Source organism: Eubalaena glacialis, chromosome 12 (assembly GCF_028564815.1).
Source record: "Eubalaena glacialis isolate mEubGla1 chromosome 12, mEubGla1.1.hap2.+ XY, whole genome shotgun sequence".
NCBI lineage: Eukaryota > Metazoa > Chordata > Mammalia > Artiodactyla > Balaenidae > Eubalaena > Eubalaena glacialis.
The window spans coordinates 26052191-26069625 of record NC_083727.1 but is presented as its reverse complement, the minus strand read 5'-3'; the positions used below and the strand labels follow the sequence as shown (position 1 = coordinate 26069625).

At 40.7% G+C, this 17435-nt stretch overlaps 1 protein-coding gene across 1 annotated transcript in view; it reads left to right on the top strand.

Moving 5' to 3' along the window:
- ARFGEF3 (ARFGEF family member 3) overlaps positions 1 to 17435 on the top strand; it is a 199544-nt gene that overhangs the window by 35702 nt on the left and 146407 nt on the right. The window contains exons 3-4 of the mRNA XM_061206836.1: positions 7354 to 7435; positions 11485 to 11616. Of these exons, the coding sequence (XP_061062819.1) occupies positions 7354 to 7435; positions 11485 to 11616 (214 nt within the window). The remainder of the gene's footprint in view (positions 1 to 7353; positions 7436 to 11484; positions 11617 to 17435) is intronic.

Below are 17435 nucleotides of genomic sequence, written 5' to 3'. Positions count from 1 at the left end.
AAAAATTAATACAAATAGAAAGTATAAATAGAAAGAAAATGAAAGATCCCCCATGCCACTCTCTGGACATACCCATGGTCAGCATTCAGCCCAGCTCTTTTCTTAGGTAGTGCCCTAATTAATTTTCATTGTGTGTCTCTCTGTATTGTTTGGATTTTGTAATGTACATGTATGCCTTTTATAATGAAATATAATAAAAGTATATTTTGAGGGAAAATATGAGCATAACCATATACTATTTAGGATTCTTTTCTAAAAAATTTTTATTGAAATATAGTTGATTTACAATGTCGTGTTAGTTTCAGGTACACAGCAAAGTGATTCAGTTATACATATATATGTATATCCTTTCTCAGATTCTTTTTCCTTATAGGTTATTACAAGATATTGAGTATAGTTGCCTGTGCTGTACAGTAGGACCTTGTTGGTTATCTATTTAGGATTCTTTTTAACAGAGTGAATCATGTAAAATTATGGATATTCAACCCTTTCCGATGTACAGAAAATGGAAGTTTCATATGTTCTACTTAATAATTGCAAGAGGCTTGCTAAGGCATCTCGAAATCCTGCAGGAGAAATGGGATTTTATATTGTTCACAGTTGTATCCCTAGGACCTAGAACAGTTCCTGAAGGATGAATCTAATCTTTGTTGCGAAATATAGAGGTTACTGATGAAGATAATTTCATAAAAATAGGAGTGAAAATAGAAATAAAATGGAAATTTTAACTGCACTGCAGAGAAAATCAGTTAAGGAAACAATTCAGTTCCAATTGGCTCAGTGAATTGGCTCTGGCGAAAGCTTAGTCAATGAAAATTCATCAGTGTTGATGCAAACTGTTTAAAGCATCGGTATTTATAAACACAAATAATATCCCAAGTGTCACAACAAGGGGCTGAAAAACCTTCTGTACTCAAACTAGGAAAGGTCATGATTACTAGGAAAAGTGATGGCTGTCCTTGAACCCAGCAGCTAGATCCAAAGCCACATTTATCCCACTCATCCAAACTGTATATACCTTTCCATAACTGCATTCATAACTACATTCCAACTGTCAAATGTAACACATTGCTTCATGAATGACCCTCACAGTAAGATAATTTACATTACTTATTTGATGTCTGTCCCCATTCTTTTAAACGGGTGGACATCTGGATTGCTGTTTGTAAAGCAGGGTGCCATATGCCACAGTTGGTGGGGAGCTGTCGGCTGGCGGAGGCCAAAGAACAGGGGTTTTGAAGACAGATGGTCTAAATGTAAATCACAGCTCTGTCATTTACAAACATGTGGCCTTGGACAGGTAATCTAGTCTCTCTTAGTTTGTTTTGTCAACGGTTAAATCTCTACATAATAAAATAGTAAATACGACGGTGTGAACATGGTACTTGGGACATACAGGCCACTGATATTCAATCAGAGCCATGGTTATTATGTGAAGGAATCCAGACAGTTACTGAGTAAATGGCTTAGATCATAGAATCCTAGAAGTATACAGTATAAGCAGACCTCAGAAATCTAAGGTATCTTTGTGCTCCATCCCATGTACTGCATCAAAGAGGAAGCAACCTAAAATTCAGAAAAAGGTTTGGTTTTACATGAAGTTCATTTTTGTGCTCATTATTGACAGGTAATTTTTGGTAAATCCTATCTGCTCCCCTGTTCACCCATTTTAATTTCCCTTTGTCCATTGTTATCTTCCAGCCCAATAAAGCTGGTCTGTGAACCATGACAACACAGTTAAGGAGAGAGACTCAGTCTCCTTGACACAACCAGACACTGTCACGGGATAATGTCTTCCTCGTGCATGTGCAGAGCTGCTAATTATTCTTCTTTAAGAAATAATGACATGCCAGGGCATGAAACCTGGGGCCACTGTCCATATTTAATTAGGCAAGAGTGATCTTGCACATGCTCGTGCATAAAAAATAATCACTTCATGTAACTGAATGTTGGTTTTGGTATGCCCTTTCCCCAATTAGGCATCATCTAGCAAGATCAAAAGGTGATTTATTCCAAGATGGTCTGCGCAGAGGGGACTGAGTTTGTGCCACGTTGCATCTTCATTATAAATTTCATCCTGAGACTCAATTAACAGGCCTGTTATTCTCTTTTATTAAAATCACTTTAAAAAATTAAGGCAGCAGGGTTTTTATGGTACCACAGAGGAAGCAGTGAAATCAGTGTGCCCCGCGTGTGTTCGTTTCCTGTCGAAGTCGTGATCTGAGGCTCATGACACTCATCTAGGGGACTGCTGGGGCTGAGGCGCTGAGAGGCCTTGGATCCTGAGGAGGGTTAGTCATCCCTCTCACCTCCTACACACACACGCACACACGCACACACACACACACAGCCTCCTCTCTGCTTTAGGGCTCAGTGTAACATCACTTCAAAGCTTTTCATCCTAGTGGAACCCTGAGCTCAGCCAGGGAACATGGCCCACTTCTCTTACACAGACACGGAAGTTTCTGCCGTGTTGGGCAGGTCCTTTCTCCAGAAAGCAGGGGCTCTTAACTTGGGATCTATGTGGAGTTAGGGCTTGGGGGGCCTGTGAATCCCCTGAAATTACTTGCATGCTCCTCTAGGAAGATGATCTTTTTGTGTTCATGATCCAAAAAAGCTTAAGAAACAGAACTATTCTAGCTTTGCTCTGATCTTTTGACACCAAAGGGTGTTGGAAGAAACTTGGTCTTGGGAGTGAGACAGATTTCCGTTTGAATTGTCTCCGATAGATTTTAGCCATGTAACATTGGGCAGGCTGTGAACCCTCTCTGAATCTCCATTTTCTCAAATGTAGAACAAGGGTAAGAATGCCTATTTTAAGGTTACAGTGACTGGTAGACTAAATAGCGAAATAACAAGTAATTTTTATTCTGCTTTTCATCCCATGAATAAGATGAAAGCAAGTATCTGTTCCGTCTTGTTCCTTGTTGGGTCTTTCCTAGCATCCATGACGGTGCCTTGCACACAGCAGGCACTCAAATGTTGGTTGGATGGATAGTTGGATGGATGGAGTGCCTTGGGTTAGTACCCAGATGAAGTCTGTCAGTCTGCTTCCCCAAAGCACTGATTTTCTAAGAGAAATCTGTCTTGCTAAGACCCTCCCAGGACATGTGCTCTATGTCCTTTGCAAAATCTTTCTGGATACTATGACAAGATGAGATAGACCTTCTTATCCTGTACTGAAAATCATGGTCTTTGCTGGGCCTTTGTCTATATCAGGGCTGGGCAACTAGCCTGTAGGCCAAATCTGGCCTGTTGCCTGTTTTTGTAAATAAAGTTTTCTGTTGTTTTTTAATAAATTTATTTATTCATGTATTTAGTTTTGGCTGTGTTGGGTGTTTGTTGCTGAGCGCGGGCTTCTCATTGCTGTGGCTTCTCTTGTTGCGGAGCACAGGCTCTAGGCACGTGGGCTTCAGTAGTTGTGGCACGTGGGCTCAGTAGTTGTGGCTCATGGGCTTAGTTGCTCCACGGCATGTGGGATCTTCTTGGACCAGGGCTTGAACTCGTGTCCGCTGCACTGGCAGGCGGATTCTTAACCACTGTGCCACCAGGGAAGTCCTGTAAATAAAGTTTTATTGGAATGTAGCCATGCTCATTGATTTACATGTTGTCTCTGACTGCTTTTGTGCTATAGCAGCGTTGAGCACAGAGACCGTATGGTCTTCAAAGCCTAAAATATTTTTTATCTACCTCTTTATGGAAAAAGTTTTCCAACCCCTGATATATATTTTCTGTACTCTTTACTATAACCCTGCAGGATTGGTCTTAAGATGCTCTTGCTATGGATTGGGAAGCTAAGATTTTTTTTAAAAATATTTATTTATTTATTTATTTGGCTGCATTGGGTCTTCGTTGCTGCGCGCAGGCTTTCTCTAGTTGTGGCGAGCTGGGGCTACTCTTCGTTGCGGTGCGGTGGCTTCTCTTGTTGCGGAGCACGGGCTGTAGGCACATAGGCTTCAGTAGTTGTGGCACACGGGCTCAGTAGTTGTGGGAGCGCAGGCTCAGTAGTTGTGGCACACGGGCTTAGTTGCTCCACAGCACATGGGATCTTCCCAGCCCAGGGATCAAACCCGTGTCCCCTGCATTGGCAGGCAGATTCTTAACCACTGCGCCACCAGGGAAGTCCAGGAAGCTAAGATTCAACAGAGTTAAGTATATTAACTGAGATTGAACAATTTATAATTGTTAGGGTTTGAATCCAGGTCTGTGTGATTCCACAGCCCATAGTCCTTCCACTAAATGGTGATACCTTGCAATTAAACCAAAACCTAGCTGAACCAATTACATCTTCCAGTCCTTCCTGGTGACCATGCCTGGCATGGGGAACAGTTCAGTGATGTCCCCTGGAATCGTAGTGGGACTTGGTATTCCTGGCATTTGTCAGCAATCTGTTTCCGGTCTGCAATATAAATTGTGTGAGTGTAGAAGTAGGTAAGAGAGTGGAATGAGGATTTCAAGGACTGATACTGTCGATGGCAGAGCAATGTGGGCATGCTGTTGTTTATCTGCAAACATAATGCTGCTCCCTAAGGGTCAGGGGGTTCAGCATTCCAGGAAGGTCCTTGTTGCTGCTGAATGTGGCATCCACTCTTGTTTGGTGCCTTTGATGAGAAATGTGTAATACTTGCGCATTTTCAGCACACAACCACTCGACAGAGACTTTCACTGGCCCAGGCTATGAGACTGTAAGAGTTTGGGACCTCCACACTTGCTCACTGCTACCATGCCCTCATTGGCAGATCTGACTCCAAAAATTGGAGATGAAAGTTCTTTCACAATGAATTAAGCCTGGTGGAAATTTGATTGTTTCAAGGGTTTCCAGATGAAGTTCTATGGCTCTTCTGTTAATTCCTCCGTCAGCCCATTATTGCTAATTCTCACTGGACTTTCACCCTTCCAATTAATTTTTCCAAGCTTGTAAACTGGTTATGATTAAATAAAAGAAACAAAATTGGGAAAATTAGCTATTCCTGCATTAACTGACTGCATAGCAGTGTTTGCCTTGTAACTGAGAGAAGCTGACGATAACCGTAACAGCGACAAAATTATAGCCACCCAACTAGAAGTAACACAGTTGGGTAATTTATCCACCTGTCAAAGGATGTACTAATGAAAAATGGCTGTAGTGTGAATCAATTTTCATATAAAAGTGGGGTATTGTAACTTAGGGATAGTGAGAAGGATTAGGAGGGCTTAATGCTCTTTCTGATAGTCTGGTTTTGTTCTTTGTGGCCGGCGTTAGGGGGAGTGTCTGGTACTCTCTCTCTCAGTCTGTCATGGAGCTGCTGATGGAGGATTCCATGGAAAAGCTGCAGGGTGGGCAGGAAGGAATCAGAGCTATAATTAACTTTCTGTTTCACTGTGTTCTGCAACAGTGACCCTTATTCCTCCAGTGACGAAATCCCGTAGTCTTACCCTGTGGCTTTCATACACTCTAAAGTCAATGAATCTTTCAGTTATGCTGAAAGTATAAAACAGATAAAAATGGGGCTGCTCTGGTTTAAGTCAGGGTGGAGGAACCTGGTAAAACTAAGTAACATTTCATTTGTTGTGCCAGTGTAACTCTGTGGGGAAATAATGGGTTGATTAAAATTCTTGATCTATTGTTTAATTATTTAGAGTGAATGCTTCTTACAGAAAAATAGATTTCTCTTTGTAGCCCTTTTGGTTTATTCCTAACATATTTTAGGACCCAGTTATTTTTTTCTTAAGCTTCAAAATATACAAATAGTTCTCAAGCCATTTTTTTCGTCTTTCACTTGATGCCAGGTACTTCTCATGGATCAAAGTTGTTGATGGTTTGTTTGTATTTCTGTCTTGGAAACATGTTTATATGGAATCTAAAAAAAAAAAAAATGGTTCTGAAGAACCTGGGGGCAGGACAGGAATAAAGACGCAGACATAGAGAATGGACTTGAGGCATGGGGAGGGGGAAGGGTAAGCTGGGACGAAGTGAGAGAGTGGCATGGACTTATATACACTACCAAATGTAAAATAGATAGCTAGTGGGAAGCAGCCGCATAGCACAGGGAGATCAGCTCGGTGCTTTGTGACCACCTAGAGGGGTGGGATAGGGAGGGTGGGAGGGAGATGCAAGAGGGAGGAGATATGGGGATATATGTATATGTATGGCTGATTCACTTTGTTCTACAGCAGAAACTAACACATCATTGTAAAGCAATTATACTCCAATAAAGATGTTAAAAAAAAAAAAATCCATCACAGGGACTTCCCTGGTGGCGCAGTGGTTAACAGTCCGCCTGCCAATGCAGGGGAAATGGGTTCGATCCCTGCTCCAGGAAGATTCCACATGCTGTGGAGCGACTAAGCCCGTGTGCCACAACTACTGAGCCTGCGCTCTAGAGCCCGTGAACCACAACTGCTGAGCCCATGTGCCACAACTACTGAAGCCCGCGTGCTCTAGGGCCTGCGTGTGGAAACTGCTGAGCCTGCGTGCTGCAACTACTGAAGCCCTCCCACCTAGGGCCTGTGCTCCGTGACAAGAGAAGCCACTGCAATGAGAAGCCCGTGCACCACAATGAAGAGTAGCCCCCTCTCGCCACAACTAGAGAAAGCCTGCACAGCAACGAAGACCCAACGCAGCCACAAATAAAATAAATTAAAAAATAAAAAGAATCCATCACAAAATTTAGGTCTCCCTGATGGAGACTAAAGGGCAAATTCATAAATTATAAGTGATTATTGAACAATTTGAATTGGGGGAGAAATTGACAAGTGGATCAAATTTCAGTTTATATCCATGAGGCAGAGTAGTGGTGATGCCCTCACTTGCCAGGTGGGGGAGAGGAATGAGCAAGGCATAGAAATCTAAATAAACAGTGTTTTCTAGAGTTATACACCCCAGGTGTACTGAATACAGGCAATTATATTACTTCTAGAAAGAGCAAGGCGTGTTCATGGACTGGTAAGGGACTTCCATGTGATGATTAGTTCACCAAAACAATTGTTTGAGAGTCCTTGTGTATGTTTTCTCTGTAGCCATCCTAAGAAGGTGAGCTGCTGATATACTATGATTTTTTTTTTTTCCCTTTGGTCGCACAGCGCGGCTTGAGGAATCTTAGTTCCCCGACCAGGGATCGAACCCCCTGCAGTGGAAGTGTGGAGTCCTAACCACTGGACCTCCAGGGAATTCCCAGGATATGCTATGATTTCTGCACAGCTTTTTTTTTTTTTTTGCTGTGTTTTTTTTAACATCCATGTGCAGTTTCATTATTGGTCATAGTTTTGTGTACGTGTATGGCGGCATTTGGGGGTGGGTGTACATAAGGCTTGGATCACTTGACTGCCAGCATTGCTGAGCTCACATGTTGTCCTTATTTATGTGTTTGCCAGGGAGAAATGCCTGCTGCCTCTCCAGTTGGCTTTGGAATCCAAGAATGTGAAGCTGGCCCAACATGCCTTGGCAGGGATACAGGTATGGCTCTGAGTGCAACAGGATGACAGAAATTGACAGACCACTTTGGCATTGAAAGAGCAAATAGTTAACGTTCTAAATACTAGCTGTTTAAAGACCCAGACAAAAATTTGATTGAACTGGGTAATAACCAGAGAGGATAACAGGATTTTCTTGTATTTACCAGCATTTCTCTGTGTACAGCATTATCTTGCTAAGCATTTGTTCAGACACTGACTCATGGAGACTCAGCTAAGCCCACACAGAAATGAAATATTTTTTGTGACACCAAACTTTTAACAGAATAAGGGCTCCCAGAAGAGATGCTTCCAGTTCTATACCAACTCAAATCTTATATGCATTCAAGTTCTCTGGGTCTGTGTCAGGAGCAATGATGGTAAGCTGGAAAGAGTTTGTTTTGTTTTCTGTTCTACAGTTAAGTTGGTGAATGGATTAATGTATTTTGTTTCCAGAACAAGATTGGGAAGAAAAAAGAAATTTTGTCTAGTCAGAAAAGTCAAATTGCACAAATGCATTTCCTTCTCTGAACATTTGTTCATTTTGTTTTACACCGTACATAATAGGTCTAATTCCAAAGGTGCAAAGTTGTTGGCTGTATAGATACATTGACTTCTTAAGTGGTTTGGTATGTGAATGACAAGCACTGTGGAGTTCAAGCCTACGGGGTGTTCTTTCAGCATGACCAGGTATTGGTGGCGTTTGTTGGATGTCTTCTCACATTACTGTTTCATCATTAGCTCTTTAAGGTCAGAGAGGTCTCTAATACCTTTAGAGAAATAAATATGAAAGAGTAAGAAAATTACGACTCTTTTTTCCCTAGAAGATTGGAATTAGAGGATGTATATCAATATGCAATAGCATTAGAAATTCTTAAACATTTAAAAAAATTTTAAACAGTGTTATTAAAAACTCTTCTTTTCTCCAAAGTAATTGGGCCAACTTTAAAAATGAATGGGGGACTTCCCTGGGGGCGCAGTGGTTAAGAATCCGCCTGCCAATGCAGGGAACACAAGTTCGAGCCCTGGTCTGGGAAAATCCCACATGCCACGGAGCAACTAAGCCCGTGCGCCACAACTACTGAGCCTGCGCTCTAGAGCCCGCAAGGCACAACTACTGAGCCCACGTGCCACAACTACTGAAGCCCACACGCCTAGAGCCCGTGCTCCGCAACAAGAGAAGCCACCGCAATGAGAAGCCCACGCACCGCAATGAAGAGTAGCCCCTGCTTGCTGCAACTAGAGAATGCCCTTGTGCAGCGACGAAGACCCAACACAGCCAAAACTAAATTAATTAATTTAAAAAAAAATGAATGGGAGTTTGTTTTGACCTGCCACTTATGTTCCCTTTTCTTTAGTAGTATATAGATTTTCCATTTAGTTACTTTTTTTTTTTTTTTTAACCCTCAAACACTCTTAAGTTACAGTATCATGTTTTCAATAATCGTGGGAACTTCACTGATCTGGGGGGCAGGGAGTCTTCCTCTCAGCATCCCTTGTGACCTCCCATTAACTTAAGGCATTTTTTAAGAGCTTTCTAGTCTTTATCACTTTAAGTAAAACCAGGTTTGTATATAAACTAACTCTGGGCTGCCCTACATACATTACATGAGAGTCAAAAATCTCTTTTGAGAGAATACCTCAGAGATATTGTGGGTTCAGTTCCAGACCACCATAATAAAGCAAATATTAGAGTGAGCCACATGAAGGTTTTGATTTTCCAGTGCATATAGAAGTTATGTTTACACTATACTGTAGTCTCTTAAGTGTGCAATAGCATTATGTCTAAAAAAATGTACATACCTTAATTAAAAAATACCTTATGGATAAAGAATGCCAACATCATTTGAGCCTTCAGTCAGCTGTAGCAGTAACATCAAAGATCACTGATCACAGATCATCGTAACAAATACAGTAATAATGAAAAGGTTTAAAATATTACCAGAATTACCAGAATGTGACATAGAGACACGATGTGGGCAAATGCTATTGAAAAAATGGGGCCAATAGACTCGATTGACACACGGTTGCCACAAAGCTTCAATTTATAAAAAACACAATACCTGTGAAGTGGAGTAAAGCTAAGTGCAATAAAATGAGGTATAGCTGTATAGACAAATTCAGGGAGTCCTAAGAAGAAGGTTTAAAATACTTGTTTTCTGGATCTGCAGTGACATTCAGCTAGAAGAGGGAGTCATTACCCTGGATGAATCAGAATTCCAAAAATTCTTCATGGCTGCAACCCTATGCTGCATCGGACAAGGACAAATTTAATAGGGATAAATATAAAATCCATCCTACACTGGGGTCTCAAAAATCAATTGCCCCAGGACAGGATAGGGAAGAACAGCTTAATTGCAGCCTTTGCGAATGAGAAGTTTCTGGGTGAGTCAGCACAGAATGTGCTGTGACTTAGAACTAAGCTAATTTGATCTGAGAATGTGATTAAACTTCTGCATTACTGTTTTTTGTTTGGTTTTAGGCAATAAACAGATTTAATTATCTTACACAACTAGAATTATAGAGGTAAGCAATTCCAGGTTTGGAATAGGAGAGCAATGGTGCCACCAAAGACCGCACTTCTTTCTTTCCCCTCTGCCATCTTTTTATTATTATTATTTTTCAAAGACTTATTTTAGAGCAGTTTTAGGTTTAGAGTAAAATTGAGAGGAAGGTGCAGAAATTTCCCATATACTCCCTCCCCCCACACATGCATAGCCTCCCACAGCATCAACATCACTCCCAGAATGGTACTTTTTTTTTAACCAAGGATGAACCTACACTGACTCATCATAATCACCCAAAGTCCATACATTTGCCTTCATATGCACTCTTGGGTGCTCCCGTCTGTACCAGCAGACCACGCTTGAAGTGTTACATGTGGTTACTGGAGGCCACATGTTAAGGAGGAGAGTGTCTGTGAAGCCATATCACGCAGAGAACATCCGATGGCGCCCGAGGAGGTTTCGTGTGGAGAAGAAGAGATTTAGGTGGACTTCATAGCTGACTTGAGATGTTTTAAAAGCTTAATCTGCGTGACTCCAGGGACAGATGAGGGCATAGAGGTGCTAGGCAGTGGGGTTTTGGTACAACCTCAGAAAGAATTTTATGAGAAGTAAGAATTGTTCTCAAATAGAGGAGAGCTATCCTGCGAGATGTAATGACTTCTGGGAAACCTCATGAAAGTGACTGTCTTCTTGTGTAGGTTTTTGTGGGATTGATTTTCTGATGGAATGGTATTAAGATTTGTAGATTCATGAATAATTCCTGGGTAAATGACAGCTCACATTAGGAAGTACAAAGGTAAATATTTGAAAAATTAACTCGTCTCCAGAACCTTCTCCTTTCCTGTGACAAAGCTACATTCAGAACGGGCAAGTGTTGGGCTTCCCTGGTGGTGCAGTGGTTAAGAATCCGCCTGCCATTGCAGGGGACACGGGTTCAAGCCCTGGTCTGGGAAGATCCCACATGCCGCAGAGCAACTAAGCCCATGTGCCACAACTACTGAGCCTGTGCTCTAGAGCCCACGAGCCACAACTACTGAGCCCATGTGCCTAGAGCCCGTGCTCCACAACAAGAGAAGCTACCGCAGTGAGAAGCCCGAGCACTGCAATGAAGAGTAGCCCCCGCTCACCACAACTAGAGAAAGCCCGCACGCAGCAACGAAGACCCAACACAGCCAAAAATAAACAGATTAAAAAATTAAAAAAAAAAAAAAAAAGCAAGTGTAAACGTGAATGTTGTGAGGGACTACATTCCCCTTGGCACATTTGTCCTCCGTCCCCACCAACCAAATGACCTATTTGGCCACCACGTTAGAACTGCACTTCATAAAATTTAGAGTGAATTATCTAATAGCAAGAAAAAGCCTTTGCCGAAAACCGTTTACCAAAGGCTTGGTGCATTTTTCTTTTTAATGGCACACAGCAGCAGCTTCTCCTAATGGCCTCCAGCTAGAGTAAGAAACGTTATCCTCAGTACATGCTAAGCTACAACAGAATAAGGCGGCAGGGGAAAGCCTATCTGTGATCACTGCCTTGTGCCTCTTTACAGAAGCTTCTGGCGGAAGAGAGGTTTGTATCCATGGAAACGGACTCTGATGAGAAGCAGCTGCTCAATCAGATCCTGAACACCGTGAAAGTGACGCCTTCCCTCCACGAAGACCTGCAGGTGGAAGTGATGAAGGTGGGTTGGATGTGGCTCCCAGTTTGCGTCACTGGGATGGGAACAAACGCGGATGCTCCCGCCCTGACTGTTATCCTGAAAATGCCTCTGCGTGGTGGTCATTTGGAATATATGGTTATTATCCTTGCTTAGGGTGCCCTAGAATAACCTTGATCGTTGAACAGAAATGACAACCTTCATTTCTGTTCAACGTAAGTAAAAAGGTACGATTTCAATAAATCCGTAAGATTTTTGGCCTGATCTTGCATATCAAATGTTGTTAGGAAATGTTTTTGTGACCCTTTGAGAGAATGTATGTGAGTAGTTGCAGCTTGGGGTAGATCTGATCATTCTAGGCATTCTGCCTGCCTGTATATGGTAAAACAAAGCAAAGACCTAATGATGTTTTGACATATACTAAGGTTTTAGAATAGTCAGTTTAAGGGAAGGGAGACCATCCTTGGGAGCCATATCAGAATCAAAGCTTTATTTCCATCCTCAAATTATGTGAACCTTATCTCCCACATGGGATGGCATCTCTCCCATCCCTTTTCCCCCTTTTTTCCCTCCTGTGAGTGAACAGTGAGTTGGGCCGAAAAGGATGGAAATCTTTATCCCAGAACAGCACCTTGGTCAGAGTAACACAGCTGGAACCCATGAGGTGGCTTTTGATCCTGTCATCTGTCCATTTCCTCCCTAGAGGAGTGTGTGTAGAGAAATGTGTAAGAGTAGTTGCTGTCATATAATGGTTGATTTCTTCCTGGAAATGCACTGAAGGATTTTTATCTTCGATAAGAGATGTCACTTTTCTGGCTTTCAGTTTCTCCATTGAGAAGAGAAAAGATCAACTTCAATTATGACATTGTCTTAATGCCCTGGGTCTCCCCCTAGCCCTGTTGGTAGGTAATTTAGCGTAGTGATTAAGAGCTCAGACTTTGAAGCCAGCCTGTCTGGGTTTGAATACTTATTCACTTCTAGTTGGATTTCCTTGGACAGATTCCTGAACCACTCTATGCTTTGGTCTCCTCATCTGGAGAATGGGGGAAATAGAAGCACCTACCCAATAGGACTATTGTGAGGATTAAGTAAGGTGATAGTTGTAAGGAATTTAGCACAGTATCTGGCCCAAAGCAAGTGCTTTAGAAGTGTTGTACATTACTATTTCTATTCCTACTACTTCTTCAACCACTATGTACTGCTGCTGAGTCATAATCTCAGTGGGTGGGTCTAGGAATATTGTTATACACAGTAAACACTGAGAATCTCTGAGCTAGCTGATCTTTAAGCTCTCATGGACTTTAACTCTCTTTGATTCTGGAATGTCTAGTTTTGCCTTATCCTTTGACAAACATTGGGCAGCTGTGCATTCCTAGGAACCGAAGAGTAACTGCCTCTTAGATTTGTTTTACTTTTCTGCTACCTCTGTGCCACCATTGAGAGAGGCAAGGCCAACTGCCATGTTCATCGCTTTTACGACTTTCAAGTCTAGCCTGTTGATCCTTCTTCCACTAAAAGGTCTCCAAATACTGGAGGGTGAGCGTTGATGTCATACTAAGAGACACACCTTACAGATTTCATATTATTCTGGAAATTCTGCCAGGAATACAGCTTTTCATGGAAAACAGGAATTTGTATTAAAAATTAAAATGAGAAAGTACCTATTCTTCTAGGAGCAATGGAGGAACAGGATGTTTAATGGTTATGTCAACAGAAACACCTGTTTTAAAAACTTATACTTGCTTTCTAATTCCAGCCCAGTGGTGCCTTCTGCTAGCCTTGCTGAGGACAGCAGTTGACACATGTTAGCTCTGCTGGAAATCCTGGAAAGCCTGTCTTAATGGACTTTCTGATGATACCATACTAGACTGTGGTACTTGTAGTTAATGTCTGGGAATAGATCAGACATTGTCAGAAAAAAAGAAAAACAATAATCTGGACTGCCATTCTTCATAATTAGATATCCAAAAATTTTTTAAAAGATAAGGGCCTTTGGTACATGCTATCGTTTTTAAAAATTTAAACGTTGTTGGTATTGGGAAAACATGTTTCAATTCACAATAAACCTAGCCTTAAGCTAGTTTTTTTGTAGTATACTTCTATTTTAGACAAACATTTTTGGCCAAGCAGCTAGAAAATTAATGATGAGATAACTGTACTTTACAGTAATATTATTATTATTTTTAACATCTTCATTGGAGTATAATTGCTTTACAGTGGTGTGTTTGTTTCTGCTTTATAACAAAGTGAATCAGTTATACATATACATATGTCCCCATATCTCTTCCCTCTTGCATCTCCCTCCCTCCCACCCTCCCTATCCCACCCCTCTAGGTGGTCACAAAGCACCGAGCTGATCTCCCTGTGCTATGCGGCTGCTTCTACTAGCTATCTATTTTACGTTTGGTAGTGTATGTATGTCCATGCCACTCTCTCACTTTGTCCCAGCTTACCCTTCCCCCTCCCCGTATCCTCAAGTCCATTCTCTAGTAGGTCTGCGTCTTTATTCCCGTCTTGCCCCTAGGTTCTTCATGACCATTTTTTTTTTTGGATTCCATATATATGTGTTAGCATATGGTATTTGTCTTTCTCTTTCTGACTTACTTCATTCTGTATGACAGTCTCTAGGTCCATCCACCTCACTACAAATAACTCAGTTTTGTTTCTTTTTATGCCTGAGTAATATTCCATTGTATATATGTGCCACATCTTCTTTATCCATTCATCCAGTGATGGACACTTAGGTTGCTTCCATGTCCTGGCTATTGTAAATAGAGCTGCAGTGAACATTTTGGTACATGACTCTTTTTGAATTATGGTTTTCTCAGAGTATATGCCCTGTAGTGGGATTGCTGGGTCATATGGTAGTTCTATTTTTAGTTTTATAAGGAGCCTCCATACTGTTCTCCATAGTGGCTGTATCAATTTACATTCCCACCAACAGTGCAAGAGTGTTCCCTTTTCTCCACGCCCTCTCCAGCATTTATTGTTTGTAGATTTTTTGATGATGGCCACTCTGACCGGTGTGAGGTGATATCTCATTGTGGTTTTGATTTGTATTTCTCTAATGATTAGTGATGTTGAGCATTCTTTCATGTGTCTGTTGGCAATCTGTATATCTTCTTTGGAGAAAAGTCGATTTAGGTCTTCTGACCATTTTTGGATTGGGTTGTTTGTTTTTTTAAATATTGAGCTACATGAGCTGCTTGTAAATTTTGGAGATTAATCCTTTGTCAGTTGCTTCATTTGCAAATATTTTCTCCCATTCTGAGGGTTATCTTTTGGTCTTGTTTATGGTTTCCTTTGCTGTGCAAAAGCTTTTAAGTTTCATTAGGTCCCATTTGTTTATTTTTGTTTTTATTTCCATTTCTCTAGGAGGTGGGTCAAAAAGGATCTTGCTGTGATTTATGTCATAGAGTGTTCTGCCTATGTTTTCCTCTAAGAGTTTGATGGTGTCTGGCCTTACATTTAGGTCTTTAATCCATTTTGAGTTTATTTTTGTGTATGGTGTTAGGGAGTGTTCTAATTTCATTGTTTTACATGTAGCTGTCCAGTTTTCCCAGCACCACTTATTGAAGAGGCTGTCTTTTCTCCACTGTATATTCTTGCCTCCTTTATCAAAGATAAGGTGACCATATGTGCATGGGTTTATCTCTGGGCTTTCTATCCTGTTCCATTGATCTATATTTCTGTTTCTGTGCCAGTACCATACTGTCTTGATTACTGTAGCTTTGTAGTATAGTCTGAAGCCAGGGAGCCTGATTCCTCCAGCTCCGTTTTTCTTTCTCAAGATTGCTTTGGCTGTTCGGGGTCTTTTGTGTTTCCATACAAATTGTGAAATTTTTTGTTCTAGTTCTGTGAAAAATGCCAGTGGTAGTTTGATAGGGATTGCACTGAATCTGTAGATTGCTTTGGGTAGTAGAGTCATTTTCACAATGTTGATTCTTCCAATCCAAGAACATGGTGTATCTCTCCATCTATTTGTATCATCGTCAATTTTCTTTCATCAGTGTCTTATAATTTTCTGCATACAGGTCTTTTGTCTCCTTAGGTAAGTTTATTCCTAGATATTTTATTCTTTTTATTGCACTGGTAAATGGGAGTGTTTTCTTAATTTCACTTTCAGATTTTTCATCATTAGTGTATAGGAATGCAAGAGATTTCTGTGCATTAATTTTGTATCCTCCTACTTTACCAAATTCATTGCTTAGCTCTAGTAGTTTTCTGGTAGCATCTTTAGGATTCTCTATGTATAGTATCATGTCATCTGCAAACAGTGACAGCTTTATTTCTTCTTTTCCAATTTGGATTCCTTTTTCTTTTCCTTCTCTGATTGCTGTGGCTAACACTTCCAAAACTATGTTGAATAATAGTGGTGAGAGTGGGCAACCTTGTCTTGTTCCTTATCTTAGGGGAAATGGTTCAGGTTTTTCACCATTGAGGACGATGTCAGCTGTGGGTTTGTCATATATGGCCTTTATTATGTTCAGGAAAGTTCCCACTATGCCTACTTTCTGGAGGGTTTTTATCATAAATGGGTGTTGAATTTTGTTGAAAGCTTTCTCTGCATCTATTGAGATGATCATATGGTTTTTCTCCTTCAATTTGTTAATATGTTGTATCACCTTGATTGATTTGCATATACTGAAGAATCCTTGCATTCCTGGAATAAACCCCACTTGATCATAGTGTATGATCCTTTTAACGTGCTGTTGGATTCTGTTTGCTAGTATTTTGTTGAGGATTTTTGCATCTATGTTCATCAGTGATATTGGCCTGTAGTTTTCTTTTTTTGTGACATCTTTGTCTGGTTTTGGTATCAGGGTGATGGTGGCCTTGTAGAATGAGTTTGGGAGTGTTCCTCCCTCTGCTATATTTTGGAAGAGTTTGAGAAGGATAGGTGTTAGCTCTTCTCTAAATGTTTGATAGAATTCGCCTGTGAAGCCATCTGGTCCTGGGCTTTTGTTTGTTGGAAGATTTTTAATCACAGTTTCAATTTCAATGCTTGTGATTGGTCTGTTCATATTTTCTATCTCTTCCTGGTTCAGTCTCGGAAGGTTGTGCATTTCTAAGAATTTGTCCATTTCTTCCAGGTTGTCCATTTTATTGGCATTGTAGTAATCTCTCATGATCGTTTGTATTTCTGCAGTGTCAGTTGTTACTTCTCCTTTTTCATTTCTAATTCTATTGATTTGAGTCTTCTGCCTTTTTTTCTTGATGAGTCTGGCTAATGGTTTATCAATTTTGTTTATCTTCTCAAAGAACCAGCTTTTAGTTTTATTGATCTTTGCTATCGTTTCCTTCATTTCTTTTTCATTTATTTCTGATCTGATCTCTATGATTTCTTTCCTTCTGCTAACTTTGGGGGTTTTTTGTTCTTCTTTCTCTAATTGCTTTAGGTGTAAGGTTAGGTTGTTTATTTGAGATGTTTCTTGTGTCTTTTTTTTTTTTTTTTTTTTAAAGTTTAGTATTAGTTGTTTTATTTGTTTGTTTATACTGCAGGTTCTTATTAGTCATCAATTTTATACACATCAGTGTATACATGTCAATCCCAATCGCCCAATTCAGCACACCACTATCCCCACCCCACCGCAGTTTTCCCCCCTTGGTGTCCATATGTCTGTTCTCTACATCTGTGTCTCAACTTCTGCCCTGCAAACCGGCTCATCTGTACCATTTTTCTAGGTTCCACATACATGCGTTAATATACGATATTTGTTTTTCTCTTTCTGACTTACTTCACTCTGTATGACAGTCTCTAGATTCATCCACGTCTCAACAAATGACTCAATTTCGTTCCTTTTTATGGCTGAGTAATATTCCATTGTATATATGTACCACAA